This window comes from Epinephelus lanceolatus, chromosome 17 (assembly GCF_041903045.1).
Source record: "Epinephelus lanceolatus isolate andai-2023 chromosome 17, ASM4190304v1, whole genome shotgun sequence".
Classification (NCBI taxonomy): Eukaryota; Metazoa; Chordata; class Actinopteri; order Perciformes; family Serranidae; genus Epinephelus; species Epinephelus lanceolatus.
The window spans coordinates 11,541,370-11,564,154 of record NC_135750.1 but is presented as its reverse complement, the minus strand read 5'-3'; the positions used below and the strand labels follow the sequence as shown (position 1 = coordinate 11,564,154).

Sequence of the window (22,785 nt, the reverse complement as noted above, 5' to 3'; positions counted from 1 at the left end):
ATGGAGGGAGGAAGGTGGGAAGAAGGGGGGTAAAAAAAACCTACTCCAGCAGAGGTATTTACCCAACGCCTGGAGCAGAAACACAAACACAGCACCAGTAATGACTGAGACAGGCAGGCAGGGAAAGACGGAGAAAAAGAGACGTTCAGAGAAGAGTCAGTCTTGATTAGTCAGGAAATTTGTTGGAGAAGACATGCAACAAGAGAGAGGCAGACCTCTGGCTTAATCAAGCTTACAAAATGTTACAACAATCCAAAATTTCTACATAAAGACCGGATTCCACTAAACCAGCAATAGCTGTCATTCACCCCTGCTCAGCTAATAGGCCTAATCCTGGCAAGTGTTTCACTAAAAGCCGAGTGCATCTGCCCTACAACAACGCCCAAGGGCAAGAAAGACAATACTTCCAAACCAGCGGCATAATTTCTGGCTGACTTCAAAGAGATTCTCAGGGACTATGTGCCTCTCCGGTGTCTGTCCCCTGTCACAGCGAAGGTGACGCGTGTCACACTGACCGTGGTTTTGTTTATGTTGTTGGATTTTCTTCTCTTAAAGCTGTTTGATGCCCTGTTGTTTGCCCCTCACCTCCTGACCACAAACACACGTAGAAACGGTAAACACACACATGGATTCACAAACAAACACAATTGATGACATATGTCTATTTGTGAGCAGACACATGCAGGAAACACGAACATATATGGCTCAAACAGACAAGAACCAACACAAGTCCAATTTTTTGCAACAGGTCCAGTATTAAGTCAGAGTGCTGCAGCTGGTAGGCGTAAAGAAGGCTGCAATGTAACCACTCGGAGCATATGTGCACCATCAATTTATGTCTACTGAAAGTGCTGACTTTTACACAGACGTGCTCAGATTACTATTCTAAGTGTCTGACAACATTATGGAAGAAATCCCTAAAGAGAAATACCTTTTTGTAAGAGAGTAGGATCCTTTTCGGTTAACCAGAAACAGCCCCAAAATACCCACTGCCTATCCTCCAGACTCTATTTAAATAAAAAGTAATTTTAGCAGGTATAGGACAATAATGTTCACATCTAATTGGGTGAATTAAGGGTTTATTTCAACCAAACCAGAGTTGGTGATGGTTTGTTTATGTCGACTTTGAACGAAGTGGGTTTTACTATGATAAAATTACTATTTACAAAATATTTTGGCGGCTGGTGCCAACCTGGAGGGAAAACACAACAAATCTTTTCCATCACCTGAAAAGGTGGGGTCCCAGTGACTACACTGAGTGCATTAAAATGCGGCCCAAAACTGCAGTAAGTCCACCAACACGTGTTTCTCAACAGCCTAGCATTCCTGCACTACGACCCTACAATACCAGAGTAGCGACATTAGTCAAGCGGAAAATTGGTCATGTGCCCTCTAGTGGCGGGATAGCGTGTGCATATCCGACCAAGAACTAACTGAACTTCAGTATTGCTGCATTGCTGCCAACCAAGAATTCTTGTGCATTTCCAAAGTCATGCAAACCTAAAAGCATAATCTACCATAATCTACCGTAAAAGGAGCATCGGTGACCCGTTTACAGGTAAAAAAACAAACAAAAAACAAACAAACAGTTGTCTACCATAATGTTACTCTCTACAGTTTTTAAATTTTAATTATAAGCATGACTTAATATGACCAAGACACCTAAAAGTAAAAACAAGGCCGTTTTCATCAACTTACAAACAAGTGCGCGTCAGACATACTGTAAGTGAATGGGTTTTCTGGTAGGAAAGGTAATGCCCTCATGCCCCACTAGAGGACGTGTGAGGCATAACTTCAGCATACCACAGGACACAATGGAAGTGTCGTCACTCTGGTATACTAGGGTCCTATTCTGCGCCAGCAAGTCTGCGCCAAAACAGCAATCAGTAGAGTCCTCTTTTGCCGCTGTAACCCCACATGATGAGCGATCGAAAAGGAGCAGAGATGCAGTGCTCGTGAGCACCGTGGAGAAAGACGGGTTCAGGAAATTAATTAAAGTGCTAGACTGCAGGTACAAGCTCCCAGACAGGAAGTATTTTTCTGCCCCAGCTTTATGACGAGTGCCATGGGAAACTGGAAAATCATTTGGTTTCTTCAGGTATCAGATATTGCCAGGATACTTTTCAAACTCACAGCTTTATCAATTTATTTATCATAATAAATATCAATATCTGTCAACAGGGGGGAAATTATCATGAGAAGATTTGTTGCCATATGCCCCGCCCTAGGAAATAGGGTCCAGGTTGAAAAATACAGAATTATCCTTCAACAGCTGTACCATTAGTTCAATTGGTGCAAATGTGTTTACTTGAAACTACTTTCTCCCTGTATGGTGGATCGAAAGGAATGCAGCTAGGGAATATTATGTATCTGCATCTCTGCAAAATGTTTAAGACAAAAATGTCCTTTCGCTCTATTTTTGAGTGTGTAAACACATACAATTGGTGTACACAACCTCTATGCACCCTCAGGTACACACAAACACACACACCTGTCAAGGGCTCAGGAAGACGGGGTCCTTTAAAGTTGTTGTCAGATGCACAGAGCGAGATGGACCCTGGCAAAACGAAAGGTCACGATGAGCGTCCCCTAGACTTCTCAGCGGTCTTATTTCCCCGTCACACACTCACACACACGCTGTCTGTCACCTCCCAGACGAGGCCATGACACCTTGGACACCTCTCAGCAGGCAGTGCCTCCCTCTGCCTCTCTCTCTCTCTCTGACAGGTTGACATGGCACAGAGTGGTCGCACGTCGATGGCACTTGGACCAAGACATTTGTCCCCTTTGCTGTGACCTCAGAGATGGACGCTGGTGTCATATCTCCCTTCTCCCCCTGCTGCAGTACGCTCCTGTCTGGAAGCAGAAATAAAATCCTTTCTAGCCTCTACTCTCAAGCTCTTCTTGGCAGTTGTCTATCACACCTTATCACTATAGTATGATCTTCACTCGGGGCGGTGGTGTGTTCATTGTTTTTTATTTGACAATTGCAATGACCTTCATATAGGGCTGGGCAATATGGAGAAAAACAAATATCACAATATGTTTGACAAAATATCTTGATGTCAATATTGTGACAATATTTTAGGGTTGACTAATGGTGGTTTCAGAAAACATTTACACAGTGAGATTACAGATAAATAATAATCAGTAATGTCAATACAATGACTAAGTGGGTAAAAGCAAATAACACAACAGCTAGCACAGTCTAATAAATTCAGAAAATAACATCACTTTACTTTATTTTAGCCTTTAAAACCAGTAGAAGACAGCACTTAAGATATTAAGATATCCAATATCTAAGACAATATCTTACCTCATATCATGATATCAGTATAATATAACAGTATAATACAACTTCAGTGTGTTCATCAGCTTTAAGTCGTAATTGGAAAAAAATTTGGGCACTACAAAGAAGATGCGTTGTATTTAATTGCTTAGTGCATTGACACAACACGTTGATAACGTAGAGGAAAGTAAAAACGATCAGGTGAGCAGGAAATAAGATCAGCAACTCATTTCTCAGATTACTCCAAAACCACATAAATGCAGCACAAGACTGTAGAGGTAACTAGGACCTCTGCTACTTGCTCCTCAAAGAAAGACAGATCGTTGGTCATTGACATTTCTGTAACATCACACTGAGCCTACAAAGCCTACGTACATACAAATGAGATACTGAATCAATGCCTAATCAATCAATGCCTATTAATGCCAAATTAATATTTTAACTTTATTAATGAAAATCTTTACATGATGCCTAGAAATGCATTAAAAGAGAAGTTTTGGCGTCAGGCAGCACTAGCTATCAAACATGAAGGTACTATAATGGAGTTTCATGGAGAAACTGACACCATATTTTGGATAAAAAGTCTACAATCTTAAAATCTTAAGTATAAAAACTCAAGTTCCAATACATTTTATGCATCAACTCGAAGGAACCGATACTGTGAAAAGAATATGTCTGCCCATTACCTGCTGAACCACATGCCATAACAATACACACACTTCAAAGAAAGCATGACCGTCAACCCTTAAAATTAGTTTGGCCTTTGAACCTCTACAGTGTCAAGAGACACATTTGGGAAAGTTCTTCCCATCATGGTGGAGTGTAGTTATTTGTCGCCTGCCCCGCAGTAAGGGGTCAGTCAAGCTGCTGCTGAGGTTTGAAATCAGCAGAATGGAAGCACAAAATAAGACAATTGTGCACACGCACATGCATGTACACACACACACATCTGGCTACTCTCCATCTGTCAGAGCGCCCAAACACCCAGCCGTGCGTGAAAACAGCCCAGTCCTGCCCAATACTCTTCCTTAGAGAGTACAGTCATTGTGGAAGTTGTGTCCACCGACTTAGACACACTGCTTCTGTCAGTGTTGTGCTCTGCTTGCCCCGAAGGAGTTCCCTTCACTTTGTCAGACACACATACAGATTTCTCGCGCGCGCGCGCGCACACACACACACACACACACACACACACACACACACACACACACACACACACACACACACACACACAAGGATAAGGGGAAATTCTCCAACACTGATTTCTGCTGTTTATTCAGGACAATAGCGGGGCTCTGCCTCTACCGCTGGGTCAAGTCATGTCTTGTCAGACCCTGTATCCTCTTTCCATTGAGCCTGACGGTTACAAGTACCACAGGGGCCTGCATTGGGCCCCCATGTTAAACACATTCACCCTGCAGTTAGACCTGTCTGACGTAAAAGAGAACAGGCTCGTCTTTCACATCAAACAACCATACAACCTCACCCCACGCCTACAATTCAAACAGAGTTCACTGCGGTTAGGGTAAATGGTTACAGTACAGACTGAGGGAAATGAGAAAAAATGCTAAAGAGGGGCTAGATATTATACTAGAAATGAAACTTTTAAATTCTTCTCTCCTTCTTTCATGCATTAAGTCCCATAATTGTACATCTATATTAACAAAATGTCAACCATACATTATTAGTCTAAGGGATGAAAGGAATATTTTGTTACATCTACTGTCCAGCTGCTGTGATCAGATTTCTTACTATTGTTGTAATGCTGCCAAGTTAAATCAATACTTTGAACAAAACTGAATCGTCCATAATTGACGATAATTGACGATGTCTCATGATTTTTCTGTCATCAATGATGCCAACTGTACAGTAATCTTTATTAGAGGTTCTGTGAGACAAGCACTTGAGAGCTTAGCAGTTAAAACAACACATCGCCTTAAAACATCATCTGGGAGGGTAAATGAGTGCTCACACAGGGGAAGTGAGTTTGACGGATGATGTGTTGGTTTGAAAGCCCACGAGATGCTATTGATAAAGTCACACCTTATGCAGGCTGCACTGAAGCTGATCCGATCATTTGAGTACATGTCATTAAAGTATGTCTGTACCTTCTGTAGTCTGGACATGGCTAATCATAAATTAATAAACATATTTCAGTAAAAACGTTCCCTCACCCACAGATACTGAGGGGTCAGGGTCTAAAACAACTCTCACACATACTTGTGTCCTGATGTCACACAAACCTGGGACAGGCCAGCCGTGTGAAGCTCTTTATATGTATGTGCATGTGTGTGATGACGATCGGAGACAGTGTCAGTAAGTGTGTGATCACTGTGACAAATTTCCCACCAATGTGTGACAGGCCCTTCACCGGCCCACATCTCCCCCTTTACCCTCCCATACATGTACATAGGCTTAACGGCGTCGGGGCGGGCCGATCCCACCGGCTCACTGTCGGCACGGCAACGAGCACTATCCTGGCTAACATCTGCCGCACGACCTGGGGCCACTCAGAATGGGCCTTAATCCCCACACAGCCATGTTGTGGGGGAAAACATTCTTTCCTTTTGGTGAGTGCAGACAAACAGGGACAAGCAGTGTTGCTGGTAACTTGCAGGCAACCGGCCTCTTGGAAGGACTGGGAATGTTGTTGGTTACGTGGCCCCCAATTGTGCCATGGCCCATTATGGCTGTGCAGAGGGGTGTGACCGCCAGCATCGGCAGCGAGTTGCCGTCACTGGTCCAGTTGGATGGATTTGGGTTTTGAGGTTAATGAAAGGTGGTGCGAGTGGGCTAGGTGGGGTGGGTCAGAGGGGGTTGTCAGCCAGCCTTGTTATGCTAAAACAACACTTGCATTGGTAAAAACGTGAAACCGCCTTCCACCCTCTCCCGATGTGAGTTTGCTGCCACATCAACTGGCTGTCGATCCAGGACACTGTTGCCGCTGCATTTTTGGTCATCCTTCAGTGAGTTTTTAAAAAGTGTGTTTGTTGCTGTCAACAGCAGAGGGAATGGAGAGTGAGCTTTCAGTTAGGACAGAGGCACAACATCAACATGTGGCAGTTTGGTGCCCCCTTGTGGCCACTATCGAGCAAACAGGTGCTGCAGGAGCACACAAACACAGAAAAACCCTCTTACACATAAAGACACTCAGATACTCACACCAAGAATCATTCAAAGTCACAACACGACAAGCGAACAACTCCTCTCTTCTCTGAAACAAGCCGAGCCATGATCCTTCATATTACTGTTTCTGATAAAGATCTTCTCTGGCGGTGACGTACAGAGGAAATGAAGACACAGCCCCATCAATCAGTCCATCAACTGCTATGAAATATGTATTTGTCTTAATATGGAGTTTGATTCCATCAAAGCCATTTCACGGACCATTTCCCTATGCAAACACCTCAGGAGGAAAGAGGGAGGGAGAGAGAGAGTGGCAGAGTGTGGCTGAGGCACGCTCAGAGGAGGAAACACACCTCCGAGGGTGGCTCAGTGTGTGTATAGTATGAGATTTAATTGAATAGTTCTGCATCAGTGCTGAGAAGTTAGTTGGTGTGTTTGCAGAGGTCTCTGTTCTCTCTGACTGAGGGCTTGGTTGTCTTTTTTCCCCCACAGCAAGCCAATACTTGGCTAGAAACAAAGTCCTCCTCAGGTTTCAATCACAGACAATCAGTGACAGAGGAAGTCAGGGAGGTAGTAGGTACATCAAGGCAGATTGGAAACATTCATACGCCTCTGGGCCTTGTCCTAAAAGTGCCAAAGCTGCACAATAACAACAGCTCAAATGGATCTGCAGGCTATTTCTGGAAGCAACTGATTCATGATATCTCAGCTCAGCAAAGGGTTATTTTGAAGATGTGCTCTGCTTTGTGTAAAACAAAAATGGGGCCTGGAAAAATATCTTTGAATAGAGAACAAGAATTATTAAAAGGTATGTCATATATGCTGAGTGATTAGATGCAGCTTTGGTGACATGGGAATTGATCTGGCCCACATAATTTGACTTTCTGGGTAAGAATGTGGTTTACACATACACTGGGTCTGTTATGGATACAAATTTTGTTTTCACATGACATGTCAGTTTTAGATAGATTACGTTTTTTGAGCACAATGAGCATTAGCACACAAATTCTCAGGAAAAAGCTGTGTTAGCAATGAGCTCAAAGAGAGATAAACTTCTTCAAAGACAAATATTTTTTTGCAGTTGAAGCTACAATAGGTCTAATGCTTTCAGAAACATTTTTAGGTGTGATGTTTAGCTGTAAATGGAAAGTTTGCTGCGGCTGGTGGGCAGTGCTTTGTTTTGGCTCGACTTATTTCAACATAGTGGTCAGGTCACAAACTCATTTTACAGCGCAGCAGCGCACTTAAAAATGTTTCTGAAAACATGTGAAGCAAGAAATAGGCAATGCAGTAACAGAATCTTGATTCATATTTGATCGCCGCTGCCTAGTTTAAAGTTTGACTGCCATTTACAAGCAGTTTTGACATTCCTGACAGCTGCTCTCTCTGAAAATGACCTGATGAAAATGGACAAAATCTCCTGTCACAGGCTACATTTTCATAAGCCTGAAAACAGAGCCAGATGGACATGCACAAAGCTAGTGTTCACTCAGACCACTTGCATTAAAACATGCTCAAAGTGTAATTTGGAATTATTGGACAATGACGCCAAAATTAAAGCTTTAACTATTTCCCCAGCTGGACTGTTGTCATGTTAAGCATCTTAGACATACCTTCAAAAGGGAGACACAAAAGGTTATGTGCCATTTGATTTTTAATGGGATGAATATGATCCACTGTTACACTATTTTTCATAGATACTGTCTTCAGTCTCTTCAATCTATCCTTATCTGTTTTCTTCTTCCTGTAGTAGAGCACTTAGTAAGTTCTGTTTTTAAAGTGCAATAAATCATACTTCACTTGCTTGCTTAGATTGTTATACCACCCATATCCAAGGAAAGGGTGCTTTGGGTTTTAAAAATACAATTTGTCATTGTCAAGTAGTGAGTTTAGCCCTGCAAAAAGCTTACAAGCCCACCCTTTTATGTACACTACCATTAACATTTTTAAACAAAGCAAAAGGATGTCCACATCACTCAGTTTCACATAGTTACAAAATTACAGCGTGACAATTTGAACTGACAACACTCCAGCCACCAGGCCAGTTCTTAAAGGCAAGACTACTGCTGCAGCAACAAGTGTTTCTGGAGAGTCTTCACTGCAAATCCATCAACACCACTTTCAAAGTGCTGTGTTAAGTGACAGCCAAGAGGGACTGTGGTTAACTGCAGTTGTATACTGACACCTAGTGTATTAATATGGTTACTGCAAATAATAGTAAATGACAGGACAGGGCCACGTAGGCTCATTTTTAAACACAGCTACTATCTGCATTACAGTGTCGGGAATAAAAATCATCTGCTCCATCTGATCTAAAGCTTCATCAACTGATCTAAGACAGGAACATGACACGACTAAGACACAGATATACCACAAAGTACTGAGGGTGATGACACTGGGATAGAGAAGTTGAATATGATGGGAGATAGCAGTGACGATGATGTTTGTGTGTTGTTTATGTATTTATGTGGTTGCGCTCGTGTGAATGCAACCTGCTATCTCACCGTGTCTGCCTGTACACTCTGGAAGCTATTTGGTCTAGCAAGGCAGATAAGAGGGCGATACTGAGGCCAGTGGGTGTGCTGGCTATCTGCCTCCCAGCTGCCCACGTAACAGGGTCACTCAGGTGCACTCTGCAGGGACAAGTGGAGGAGCAGAATAAGAGGAGATAAAGTAGAAGAGGACAGAAAGGGTGGAGGTGAGGGAGGTGAAATGACAAGGGAACAAAAGAGGAGGAGGCGATGAAGTGGACAAAGGACAGAGAGAGGGGTCAGCAGAGGAGACAGACACTGTACAGAGAGAGAGACGTGCTGCTCTTCATGCTGTCATGAACTTATCAAGATTTTCACAGCTCAGAGCGCGACAGTTTACTCTGTATGTGTGCACATGTATGTGAGGAAAATGCAGGCATTGCTAAGCTTAGTGTGTAAGTGTATGCATGTGTGAACTTTGCCCACTCTCCTCGCTTCTATGGGGCTCCAGGTTTTGCCTGGTGGGTGGGACAAAACACCCACAATGCCGATTGTTTTCACAGCATACACATAGAGGATCAGGCCGGCATGGCAAACTGGCACCAGATATTATCGTGTGTGCCGCTGCTGTTTTTGGTTTCATTCTGATTTCCTTTTTTTACAAAAGACAAAGTATGCCTAATCCCCTCATGACAACCTGACTGTGGAGACTGCCAGAGAGGAAAATAAACACTGGAGTCTAACTTGTCAAATAACAGTTACAGCAACAACAGACTCTTTCAAATGTGCGCTTATGTAAAGTCAGAACTGTCAGAAGTCGCTTTAACAAAAAAACCTTTATGGGATTTAAGGTGATTTCAATGGATATGCACATTCATGGCTGCACCTGATTCAAAGCACACTGAAAGGCGAATGAATATTTCAAAGACAAACAATATTTTTTTAGACAGAGCAAGCCTTGACATAAATCAACAGATCCAATCCAAGATATGAAGCTCATTATGGGCTCTCAAAGGAATGGAAAGGGCCACAATTCCTGTAGCTAAAACCAGATAAACCAATACAACAATATGTCTAACATTTGGGGTACAACTATTGCCACTTTCATAAAATATTTATACACGATAAGTTTTTGAGAGAGAATCACAATATGCAGAGTCACCCATTGTTCATTTCCCTCAGCTGTATTTGAATACTTTTAGACATTTGTGACACAGAGATGTAATACAGACCAGGTAAACACAAATGTATGCATACTAGAGTAATACTAAATATCACTATATGATAACCTAATTACATTTCAGAATAGGTGTGTTAAAACATTGCCAGGCTGGAATAGATGAAGCAGGGCCTCCATCAACAGAGAGATGGAGAGAAATAAAAATGTGTGCACTTAAGCATGTACAGTATAAATTTAAAATGAGCAGTAGGAGTCGGAACACTGTGCGATCCGTATAATTTAGACAGATAATTTGCTTTAGTGTTAGTGTGCATTGAAGCCAGCTTCGCAACTATTGAAAAAAACAAAGGCGGGGCTGTTTGTAAGTTGTGCATAACAACCACAAGCACAAATACCATAATCATGACATACAGTAAGTGCAAATAACTAATGTTCGCAGTCAGTCATGAGTCTTGCAGCTACAAGGAGAAGTACTGAGAGTGAACAATACTGGTCCTGCACATCATAAAATAGAATAAAATCTGATGCAATTAAATGGCTTCAACAAAAGATAAACCCCACGGCTGCAGTGTTTGTTTAATCTTCCCTCACTCACAGATGTTACTCTTCCTGATGTGTGACAAACTTTTACTCCTCTGGACCTTTAGAGGGGTTCCCACATTTAGTTTAAGATTTGATTGCAGTGTTTAAATCTAAAACGTTTTTCAATTTCAATCAATCAATTTTATTTATAAAGCCCAATATCACAAATCACAATTTGCCTCACAGGGCTTTACAGCATACAACATCCCTCTGTCCTTTGGACCCTCACAGCGGATAAGGAAAAACTCTTTAAATTTGAGTCTGACAATAGCTTTTCTAGCACAGTGTTGTATGTGATCATACAGCACTATGTCGGCCAACAGACAGCTGTGAGCACCTGTTCGTCCCACACTGACACCCATGATAGACATGCCACACAGTAGGGTGAAAATGTAACTGGAGCGGAGAGGAACACCGCCAGGCTGTGGCAGCTGCTTCAAACATCTCTGAATCAGGCGTTCACACACAGCCTTTTGAAAAGGGAAGGGGCTGTGTCAGCCCCTGTCACTGACAGGTGGAGACCCAAAAATTAGGGCCAGTTTGGGGCTTTGGATGGAGAATTGGTGGTGGCTCGGGTTAATTATTTTCCATTAGTGTGAGAGAGGGAACAGCAGGACCTTTGACAAAAAGGAAAATATTATGACATTATATCATGTTATCTTTTACAGAGCAGAGACCGAGAGGGATGCAGAGGGTACTGTATATAATTAATTTGTATTCTTGATATTGTCTTGATTGACATAGGAAATTCCTCTTTTATAACCTTCCCTGCGAAAGGCAAGATGATTTACTTACTGATCAAGGGTGCCCTATAGTCCTGACACTCATGCCTCCTGATAACTGAACAAGTTCATGAACTCATAGACTCCATCTATCCAGTCTTTCCAGTAAACACAGTAAATGTATGCCTTTGTTTCCATGTCTGTTATCCCATTGGTTAAAGTAATATCTGTCTGTATTTTATTATCAAAAATTGATGAAATTAAGGATTTTAACTCTCAAACTACTGTTTTATTTGGACTTCAATGTGACAATACAATAACGTTTTAGGTAGAATTATTGCTTCTTATTAAACTATAGGTAATTTGTCTGAGATTTTTAAAAAAAAAAATCCTAGTAAAGAGGGAGATGACTACAGGGATAAACACATTCAAGGCCAGGGCATGGTCTTAACAAAATAGTCTGTACAAGTGAAGTTTTGAAGACAGGGTGAAAAGCCTGTCATCATAGAAGGGGGGAGACGTGATAATCATTCAATTGGGGATAAAGGCACTAAGTTTACATCAATCTTCCCTATAAAACATTTATATTGGGTTTTGGAAAGTTACAGAAATTATTAAACACAGCCCCCCACAATTCCAACCACATAAAAAGGTATGAAGGGAGAAGGTCTAAGACACTGTCTGACCATCCGACAAGCACTTTGGTTGAAGCGTACAGACTCCTTATATCTTAATTTCACTCAACCACAAAAGTTGAACAAAAAACTAACCGGTTGCGCAGTTTACCCAAAATCTCATGGTGATATTTTAATGTTATATCACTTAAAACGTCCAACAACTCCAAGTGGACATTTGTCATTCTGACTACACAGCCTTGCGGTCCACAAATAGCCTCAAATCATGTCCCTACACAGCCAAGTCAACATAATGCTTGTGCCACAACCCCTAATGGTTAAGAAGAATCTGTTCCAACCATAATATCATTTGGCACAGTGTCCTAACCTTCTAGACAGCCAGCCAAGCAGCCCACAGTGAGACCACAGCCTAATGGCAGCCAGGTGTAATACCATCTCCTCCTCTGCCTTTTGTTTAAGTCATGTAATGAGCCTGTAATGAGGCCATGAAATATTGATAACCAGGCTTACCTAACACTGGGTCTCTACAGGGGTCCTCTCAACTCAAGACAGGATCAGTAGAAAGAAACACTTTACAGCTCTCCTGCTGAAGAGCCAAAGAGGAGGAGACTACTTTGAAAACAGCAAATCAAGATGTGCAAAACAGATTTTGTTATGCATACATTGAATTACATGTGCAGGGGACATTTCAGTGATGGAGCAATAGACATTGTTGTGCTTCTGGGAAACTGAGGAGTCAATGCCTCTGGTTAGGATTTCTTATTCTTTTAAAACGTTGAGAGCAAAGGATAAAAAGTTTAAGCAATACGCATTTACGATAAATTAGGTCTGACATCTTATGTTTGACTGCTTGGCACCACCATGATATCAAACATTTTCACACGGGTTACTATCATCAACTTACCTTGATTAGGTCAGTGATGAAAACTGCAAAATAACATTATCTTCTTGCTTTCCCCTTGGCTGCTCAGCTCCTGGTGTTTTTTAACATTAAGTTAACTAACTTTACGGTAACTTTACACACGCCTTTCACTACAAACATTTCTAGTTAGCCATTTTCCTTTGATTAATGACGACACGTGAACACCGGACGCTGTTCGCCTCAGGTGTCTAGTTAGCATTAGCCAAACTTAACAACCTGCTTTGCACTTAACACGTCTACATTTTACTTGTTTCATTTCATATGGATAACCTATATTAGCACCGTTAGTCGCTGTTCGGTCCATTTAATTACACACCGTTGCCTTCTGTCTGTCCTCCTAACGAGTGGCTAAAGTAGCAAACAAACTGTAAGTTACTCTCGATGCTAGCTGGCTAATTGCTGGTCGCTAAGCAACAACAAGCGGTACTTTCAAAGCTATGCTAACCAGCTAGCTTGTTAGCGTTCCTGTAGCAGTTTGTAATGCTAAGCAGTTAGCTCATTAAATAGCGACAGCCGGCTCAAACAGCCACGATAATAGTACTTTTAACGACAGCGACGTTTTCGTTAACTATCGACGGTTTAACTTGTTGAGAGTGAAGCTCGTCTTTGATAAAGAACTACATTAACTATCAAAAACTACAGTGACCCGGATCTTCAATGTGCCGTCAGACGGTTACAAGTGTCGTAAAGAAGTGAGGACTTAAAAAGGAGTGACCTACGGGTTGAGCGAGAAGTGGGAGCATAAGCAGTCCGAGCTACCGTGTGAACATGGTGAGTAAAGACAGTGACTATATCATTTATTGTACCTTTAATAATGCACTTTTAACGCTGATAGAAACAGCAGTTAGTCCGCTTGAACCAACGGGATATTCACAAAGTTGTACAAAGTTCGTCAACATTGATTTTAACGATACTTGTAGCCTGGCTCGCGGCATGACATAGCTAGTCTTTAAAATTCAGTCAGTCCTTGTGTCATATTCGTGCAAAGCTTTGGTAGTGTGCCACATAACCAGTTTGGTAAGTTGTAATGAATGAATGTTTGCGAGTGAATGAAAGATGGCGATGAACTTGATAACCGAAGTATATCCTGGTTTTGTTATGTAACAGTGGCTCCTGAATGGAGAGCACAGGGTCTATTTTTAAAGTAACCCCCCCGCTTTAGTAAATCCTGTTGACAAGAATAGACACCCAGGCACCCACGTGCACTGGACAATTCAACTGTCACTCTTACACCTGTCCTTTTAGTGAAATCAATGCTAATAGTACTAACAGCACTGTTCTTTGCCTTGTGTCTTGCAGTCTGAGCCCATTAGAGTCCTGGTGACCGGCGCTGCTGGGCAGATAGCCTATTCTCTGTTGTTCAGCATTGCCAAGGGAGATGTCTTTGGCAAAGATCAGGTAAAGAAGGGCTTTGTCTTGCTGACGAAACACACACACAATTGCCTTATCTCATTAAGCTGTGTAAGGGCATGTGTCACAAGACATACACAGGACACTGACGCCCCCCAGAAAACAGCTGTGCATATCACAAGTTTTCCAGATCATATCTGGGGGTGACACTGAACAGATGTTGCTTCTGTGGGTAGTGATCAGATTGCACTTGCTCGTCCGTGAGCCCTGGGACGAGCCAGGATTGTCCTTGAAGTCCGTGAAATGGATCTCCTACCAAGGCTCTTAGGCCAACTTTAAAACCACTTGATCCATTTGGCACACACCCTTGTTAGTGAGCCACACGGCTTACTGTAGGTCTTCACTCTCTGTTCCAGAGACGACTAAGTCCCCCGCTGACATGTAATTATACGTGGGAATTCTGATTTTAAAGTGCATGTAAATTCAGTTCAGCATGGTTTTTTTTAATTCATTTCATACCATTCACCCTCCTCCTTCTTCTGTCAGCCAGTCGTCTTGCTCCTTTTGGACATTACACCTATGTTGCCAGTCCTGGATGGTGTTGTCATGGAGCTGCAGGACTGCGCCCTCCCACTTCTGAGAGGTAAACTTTTAAGGGTGGGACACTGTAAAATAAGGCGACGTAATGTCTTGCATCTTTCCTACACTGGCATGAGATATCACAGTTTTCCTTACACTCTTAGACTGGATTTCACTTTATAATATGCTGTTTTTGAAGCAACTATTTTGAGTTGTTATTATTATATTAGAATGTATATTATATTGCCATTTTAGGGTTTTGATTTCCTGTTCATTTACTCAAATAAAACAGTACTCTAGATCTTGCTTTTGATCATTTCATTTTACACCCCGCATTTCATGTCAATAATGATGCCACACCTTTGCTATGGCTAACAGTATGAGTTATCCTATGATTTCCACCCACAATAACCGTAGCTCTGGCCAAGACTGTGTCATCATCATGCCAGTGTGTTTCATAAAGATTTAAGGCCTCTGCATAGTTTTCAGCTTTCCGCAGCCTCTTAATGTCATTGGGGCAGTAGTAGTTACAAGGAGATGTTGGGGTAAAGATGTGGAGATAAATAAATGTGCACTGTAACGTTCTGATCATTGCACCAAGCAAAGATTCACTTTGAAGGAGCCAGTGCTTTATTTATTAAGCATCTAAAATGGTGCTTTTCTACCTTTCACTGTTTTATCAGTACCTGTACTTTATGTCCACTCATGATCTCCAGGCGAAGCCACAGCATCAAGGATTATACATGCATAACATGTACTTTAATTTTAATATTTGTAGCTGATAACGGCAAGCTAACTTGGCCAGGTCTCCCTCGAGAAATAGAATTTAAATTTCAAGAGCTTTAGTGGTTAAATAAATAAATGAAATAAGATTGATTTAAATGACTGAATATGAACAGTATTAGATGGAAACACAATCACAGTTGCTGCATTCCAATCAATATATGTTGCAGCAGTTTTCAACACATTACTTATTATATATTTACACCTCTTATAATATCATTTACCACCTGCAATGACAGCAGTGAGGCTCTCCTAAATATCTGAGAGGACGAATACCTTTTCCTTGGTTTGGAAATTTGACTAAATGCTTTTTCTCTGAAGACCAGACATGTGTAACTGTATGAATGTGAAGACAGTTGAGAGTTATTTCCTACTCTGAGACACTTGATAAATATGGGTGCTGGATTCCAGGAGGACTTTTGGTGTCATCACTGTGACTGCCGTCATGACATCAGACGTGAGGTCCATTATGTGCCACCTCCATTGTGACCTGGAATTTTTACTTTGAATTGGTGCTGTCCTTTGCTTTGTTTGGACAGGGGCTGTGAGAGGCCCCTGTATTAACCAACTGTGTTGCAAAGACAACGCTTCAGGCACTGAGATGGGTGTCCAGCCATATAGTGCAATACTGCTCTCACATGGGACGCTTCCCAAAATACATTTATAAAACATGTATGCATGTATGACATGTATGAAAGGATGAAAAACTTCACACTATTAAAGATGAAAATTGTCCTGGTGATGAATTGTCTGATACACCAGTTGGACAGGCTAAAGTTGAGCTGCGTACTGTGTACACATCAGGAATTTCCACTGAGAACCTGTTTATGTATTACAGTTGAGACCTGGCAAAGAGACAGCAGTAATATGAGCTCATTACAAATATGCATTGCCTACTTGGTTGAAGTCAAGTGGGAATCTGCCCACAAATGTGTTATATTTGTGATTTTATTCTCAACTGAAAAAGAAACAGACCGAAGAACAGAAATATTGTCAGTTTAGGTTAAGTTTGTAAAATAACTGATTCACAGATAAAACTTTGAGACCTTGTGGCAAGGATTAAAGGATTAAATGAAGACCTATGAATCTGTTGAGTTGTGGCAAAGCATTTTTTTTAGATGCAAAATGTCATGGAACCCTGTTACATACGTAAACATTTAATCATCACCTGATTTCATTTTCTCTTTCTATAGAGATTGTCCCCACTGACAAGGAGGATGTGGCCTTCAAGGACCTGGACGCAGCCATCCTGGTGGGCTCAATGCCCAGGAAGGAGGGCATGGAGAGGAAGGACCTGCTCAAAGCCAACGTGGCCATCTTCAGGAGCCAGGGAGCCGCCCTGGAGAAGTTTGCCAAGAAGACTGTCAAGGTACAGACACAGGACTTTGTGTATAGACGTGCACGGACATGCAAATTTATTGACGTCCACTCCCCTCCCTTTCTACTTGGCAGGTTATATTGCTTGTGTTACAGTGTTGGGTGTAGAAATGTTTCCTATAGTTACACATTTGCTGCACCTGTCCTGGGTTGATTCCCATTTTTCACAGCCCTCATTTGGCAACATGCATGGCAACACACTACCAAAAATATGTTTATTTTCTAATGCTTAACCATTTTTTGTCTTTTTTTAATTAAAAATATACTCTTCAGGATTTTCCTAAAAACAACATATAGACACATACAGAAGTAATCCCTCATGATCAGCACTTATCTGTCACACACAGTTAGCTGTGTGTGGTGGTGTATTTTTTTCTACAGAGACTCTGCCCTCTGCCTGTATTTTCTTATTATCTGCGATCAGGAGGTTTATGGGCGTGTACCAAAAGGTAGCAGCCAGGTACCAGATCGAAAGCAGCAGGCATCCAAGAGACGCAGTGCAGAAAAAATGCAAATATAGCGAGGCAAAATGCCAAACTAGAGTGTATCTGCTGTGGCTTTTGCTGACAAGCATGTTAACAAACAGTAACTGACAGTTCTGTGTAGTGTACCTTTAAGCATATTTTCGCTTGTAAAGTGGCTCTGCTCTGGTAAGAATAAGATGTAAAACTTACTTTTAAAACAAGGAAATCAAACCCAAAGAAGTACTTGGGACTATTAGTGAGCTGTTATTAATGTGTTACATTTATGAGCCTACATCGCGTTAGATCAGATGAGTCACTCAGGTTGTGTTTTAAAGTGTGTGCGTGTGTTTTTTAGGTGCTGGTTGTTGGAAACCCTGCCAACACCAACTGTCTGATTGCAGCCAAGTCCGCTCCCTCCATCCCCAAAGAGAACTTCTCCTGTCTCACCCGTCTGGACCACAACAGGGCTCGCTCTCAGGTACGTTCCTTTAGACTCACCGACTTTTCGCTGTCTCATAGTTATTGTGAGCGTGAAACCTGAATTTGCTCTTTGGTACTGTAGGTGGCGATGCGCTGTGGCGTTCCTGCCAGCCATGTGAAGAATGTGATCATCTGGGGCAACCACTCGTCCACCCAGTACCCAGACGTGCACCACTGCTTGGTCAACATGTCTGGCAGTGAGCTTGCCTGCTTTGATGCAGTCAAGGATGACGGCTGGCTCAAAGGAGAATTCATCACTGTGAGTTAAAGAAGATTCACTGTAATCTATTAGACTGCGAGATACATTTTGACTTTGGTTTCTGTGTCTGCCTCTGACAACTGCACAGTATGTGGAGAACGATATGATAATTGCACATACTCTAAAATATATTTCTGATCTTACAGAAGATTCTTTGATGGATTCTCTAATGTTAAATGATGAAATGTAGGAGGTCTGTTTCACAAGAGGCATACTTCCCAGCCTGTTCAGCAAATGTGCATGACTCAACCATTTGTCACACAAAGAATCTCAAATCAAATGTTAATCGATGTGTTTCAGAAACACAGACTGACGTTTACATTTTTTGTGTTCCAGAGATCACAGCTACAGACATTTCAGCCTTTATCTCAACTGAACCTAGCCGCACAGCTCAATAACACAAGCTAACCCTATGAGCTCAGTTCTTCTGCTCGTTGAATGCCACTTTTCATGTAATGCTCCATGTTCTTGCATTGCAGACAGTGCAGCAGAGAGGTGCTGCAGTCATCAAGGCCAGGAAGCTGTCTAGCGCCATGTCTGCAGCCAAGGCCATCTGTGACCACATGAGAGACATCTGGTCAGGCACCCCCGAGGTAAACACCATATTTATCTGTACTGAAGGTGTGATGTGGGAATGTCTGCCTGTGTTCTGTCAAGAAGTAGCTATTACTATATGAACAAGAGTGTGTATATATACATATCTGTTTGTGCTCACACAAGGCGTTTCGTCATTAATCTACTCACTTTATGGAGTGGGATACAGTACATTTTTCTATTTTCTTTATTTTGTGAAGTTGTGTTGTAAGTATTGTGTTACTGAATATCCATTTTTACCATCAGTAATTATAAAATACCACATCTGGAATAAGCAACATTGTTTTTGAAATGCAGTTTTAACCAGTTTCTCCTTTTTGTTTTTTTTTTCTTTTTTGTCAGGGTGAGTTCATTTCCATGGGTGTTTACTCCAAAGACAACTCCTATGGAGTCCCAGATGACCTCATCTACTCATTCCCTGTCCAGATCAAGGTTAGACTCATCTGACCCACTAGCAGCCTACAGTATTTTTTAATTCAGCTAATAGCTAACAATTATCTACATTGTGTCAGTCCTCAAAATGATGAACAGTTAACATAGGCTATGGGAGCATAAATACAGAACTTCTGAAAGTATGTTGTTTCCTCAGGACAAGACCTGGAAGATTGTGGAGGGCCTGTCTATCAATGATTTTTCCAGAAAGAAGATGGATGCCACAGCAGCAGAGCTGATGGAGGAGAGAGACACAGCCGTGACTTTCCTGGGAGTATGACTAGACCCTGCTGGGTCACCCAACATGCACTTAGACAGCTCCACAACTCCAGACGCACGCCTGTAATAAAGCACTCCACCAATCCCTGCATTACTCTGTGTGTGTGTGAGAGAGAGTGAGTCAGTGTTTATGAGTGTAAAGTTGGACTTATACTTGTGTGTTGAGAGGCTACGCTGAGGTGCACCTTTTTAAAAAATGTATAACAGCTGCAAAGATATCAAATGGAGACAGTGACTAGCTTGTGTCGGTTGCTTGTGGTTTCGTTTACAAGTTTTAGACGCTGAAGCAGATATGTTTACTTAAGCTATAAATAATTGCACAGCATTACTCTCCTTTTCAGTAGCAACAGAAACACCCACAGCAGAGGCGTTCTGCACTGTCACGCACAAGTATATCTTCACCTTCATTATACAGTTTATATCAAAAGTCCATCAAATTTGTTACAAACTATTTTCCAATATTTTTTCTCTGGAGATCAGTGAAACATGGATGGTTGTTACATATAGTCAGTAATGCACTAAGTCCTCAAACACTGGAACGAATAACCTGTAAGCTAAATAATAAAAAATCAAACTGTATAATTGTGTTTTTTGGTGGTTTTTATTTGTTATAGGCACAATGTAGTTGTGTCGTGACACATCTAGATTTGTGCAGCGTAGAGGCTGAGTGGTGAGGACTTTGACCACAGCAAGAAGGAACAGAGGAAGAGTATATACTTTGTCTCTGCACAGCAGTTACACATAATCATGGAATATACAAGACTGACAACCTCACAAACTTGCACAAGATGAGTAGAAATGAAGGATGATGGAAGGACAAACATCTTCAGTTCCAGGTTTTCTTGATGTTTGGATCGGGAGGTACGCAGGATGAAAGGGGTGGGGTTGTAAAATGATCACCAGTAGACACAGTTTGTCCTATGGGAAGAGAAAATAATGTGAAAAGTTGAGTTTTAGTCGATGCTCATGCTAAGTTATGATAAGAAATGCACTGAATCAGAAATACGTGTATGCATACAAGTAATTTGACAATGTTTTTTGCATTGCTCTCAATGCCTCATGGTGAGTGTCTTTGACAATGTAGGCTCATGTAGGCAGTGTAGGTCATTTTGGATGTTTGGTGCAGATGATCAGTATATTTTTGAATGATGGCATGAAGCCACATGAGCTGAGTGGTGACTCATTCCCATTCTTAGTGTTTCTCATGATATAAAGTGCACCACTTAATGTCCCTCTCCCCACAGCCTGTCAAATGACTGCATCCCCCTGGATTCAGAAACCGTTTAAGGGTCAATGAGTAAAACATTGGACACCAGGGGCCGTATTCACAGAGACTTTGAGAACACTCTCAGAGAGCTCCTAACTTAGCCTAATAATTTTTAGTAAGGAGTCCTAGCTCAGGAGTGATATAGTAAAGTTCTCAGAGCAACTCTGAGCAAGGAAGAGACAGTAACTTTACTGTATTGAGGAGGTGTGGTGCATTCTTTTAACAGATGTGATTGCTTGACACAGACACACCCTTTTATGAGCCTGCAAGGTGTGGACACCCAGTGGAAATAAAATAAACTGATGACTGTGAACGTGTTGTTATTGTTAGTGTGATCACTCCGCTGATGGAGGATTGAGACAGTCACTGCTGTACTGTTACAGTTTTCCAGTTTTTCAAATATCTTACGACTGTGATAATTTTACTTCTGACATTATTGCCTTATTGAGTTATATGGGAAATGTGTGTGTATCCCTAATGAGATCAACCACAAACATTATTGGTGCATGATCTAATCTAGTATTTCATTAACTCACTGTCATTCAGCGTTTGGAGAATATTTCTCCAACCTCTTTGTGTTTCCACTATTTTCTCCTCTGCTTAAACTCTTACTCTTAAAAGTCCTCCTCCCTGCTCCTTACAGTTCTTCACCTTAGGAGTTCTTTTAAGGTCAAAGATGCTCAGTGAATAACTTTTATCTTTACAAGGACCTTGAAGAGGAATTTCTAAGCAAACGTTACAATTCTTTTGTCACTAGGAGCAACTCTTTACTTTGTGCTTTGTGAATATGACCCCAGAGGCTGAAGTACATTGTAATGTCACACTTTCACCAGGCAGGGGCAGTGTTTCTTAGTTTTTCCCTCACCCAGCAGCATGAGGACTGATTATGTAACATATAATAAGTCAAACTCACAATGTGTCATTGTTGAGTCAAAAGTTAAATAATTAAAAGGGTCAAAACCATAGATATATGTATATCTATGGTCAAAACTACCAAAAACATCCATTATTCCAGCATTAATGTGTAAATCAGTGTGTCAGAGTGTTGAATGTGATACTTCTCATAATATATGCATGTACTTCAAAGCATTAACTTGTACTACACTGACATAAACGTCTAAGTATATGGCCTTTTGAGGGAGTATTTTCTATTTCCTACATTACTAGCATTCTTCACCGCACGTCGCAGAAACCTATTGGCTGTCAGATTTACGTCACGGGCAAGCAGTGTTCTGATTGGTTGCTATCTTCCTGCAACGCTCCCATTCGCCCCTTCCTGAAATGGCACTGTTGTGTAAAATATCTTCAAACTAATCACCTTTTTTAAGTTTTTTGTTTACGCTTTTTCAGCGATGTCGAAAGGAAACAGGAGTCCGGTGTTTTAAAGCGGAAACCTATTTTTAAAAACTAAAACATATATTTGTGTGCCCTGCTGTCTCCTCTGCGGGATTTGCTGTGGTCCTTCAGACCCGCAGGACCAGGCCGACCCCATCGACTTTTCTTCCGCCAGCATCCTACAGTCACACAGTAAGAAAATGGCTTTAAATTTAAGAAAATGTTCACCACTTTGCCTCTTGACGTTATCAAGGTTTCCCCAAAGCGAGGGGTGTATCACCAAGTTAGCTATTAGCCCAACGGTTTTTCTGTTTTACTGGAGAACGGCCGTTTTTCTTCCGTGTTGTGTTCACGGTACACTTGAGTTGCTTTTACGTGCACTCCATACTTTATGTACGTTCTTCGGTGCACACTGAGGGAGCGTTCATTTTAATTGTTCCTTGAGTACATACCGTCCTCCTCCGTCCACCCATCCATCATTCATTCATTTCCGCAGCCTCTGAAGTTCCCTGCTAGGCAGGCAGGTCATGCGGATGGACTCACCAGTGTGTGCATCTCACTGGTTAATAATTGACGGGATGTTTGTTGGCAGTGTACTAAAAAGAAGAGGTTGAAAACCGCCGACTCTGTGGCAATAAGGTAATAAAAATGGAAAGGGG

At 41.7% G+C, this 22,785-nt stretch overlaps 3 protein-coding genes and 1 long non-coding RNA gene across 8 annotated transcripts in view; 2 read left to right on the top strand and 2 right to left on the bottom strand.

Moving 5' to 3' along the window:
* The window catches only part of wdpcp (WD repeat containing planar cell polarity effector), a 117,043-nt gene extending 103,480 nt beyond the window's left edge, over positions 1-13,563 (bottom strand). The window contains exons 1-2 of one of the 4 annotated variants that reach the window (XM_078176323.1): positions 12,910-13,563; positions 12,516-12,591 (exon numbers count right to left, since the gene is read on the bottom strand). The gene's annotated coding sequence lies outside the window, so the exon portion shown is untranslated. The remainder of the gene's footprint in view (positions 1-12,515; positions 12,592-12,909) is intronic. The other 3 variants (XM_033613954.2, XM_033613957.2, XM_033613955.2) reach the window with 3 other exon arrangements.
* On the top strand, positions 13,558-20,106 carry mdh1ab (malate dehydrogenase 1Ab, NAD (soluble)). The gene is made up of 9 exons (XM_033613962.2): positions 13,558-13,698; positions 14,227-14,325; positions 14,824-14,920; positions 16,833-17,008; positions 17,836-17,958; positions 18,043-18,219; positions 18,699-18,812; positions 19,156-19,245; positions 19,403-20,106. Exons 1-9 carry the CDS (start codon positions 13,696-13,698, stop codon positions 19,523-19,525), a joined length of 1,002 nt encoding a protein of 333 aa, XP_033469853.1. The 5' UTR covers positions 13,558-13,695; the 3' UTR covers positions 19,526-20,106.
* On the bottom strand, positions 19,632-22,678 carry LOC144467512 (uncharacterized). Its single transcript, XR_013493694.1, has 2 exons — positions 22,579-22,678; positions 19,632-20,442 (listed from the first exon to the last, which is right to left on the bottom strand). It is a non-coding gene; the product is annotated as an uncharacterized LOC144467512 (long non-coding RNA).
* Positions 22,051-22,785, top strand: part of ugp2b (UDP-glucose pyrophosphorylase 2b) — a 47,333-nt gene continuing 46,598 nt past the window's right edge. The window contains exon 1 of one of the 2 annotated variants that reach the window (XM_033613959.2): positions 22,051-22,318. The gene's annotated coding sequence lies outside the window, so the exon portion shown is untranslated. Of the gene's footprint in view, positions 22,319-22,630; positions 22,766-22,785 lie in introns of those variants that run through there. The other variant, XM_033613961.2, reaches the window with a different exon arrangement.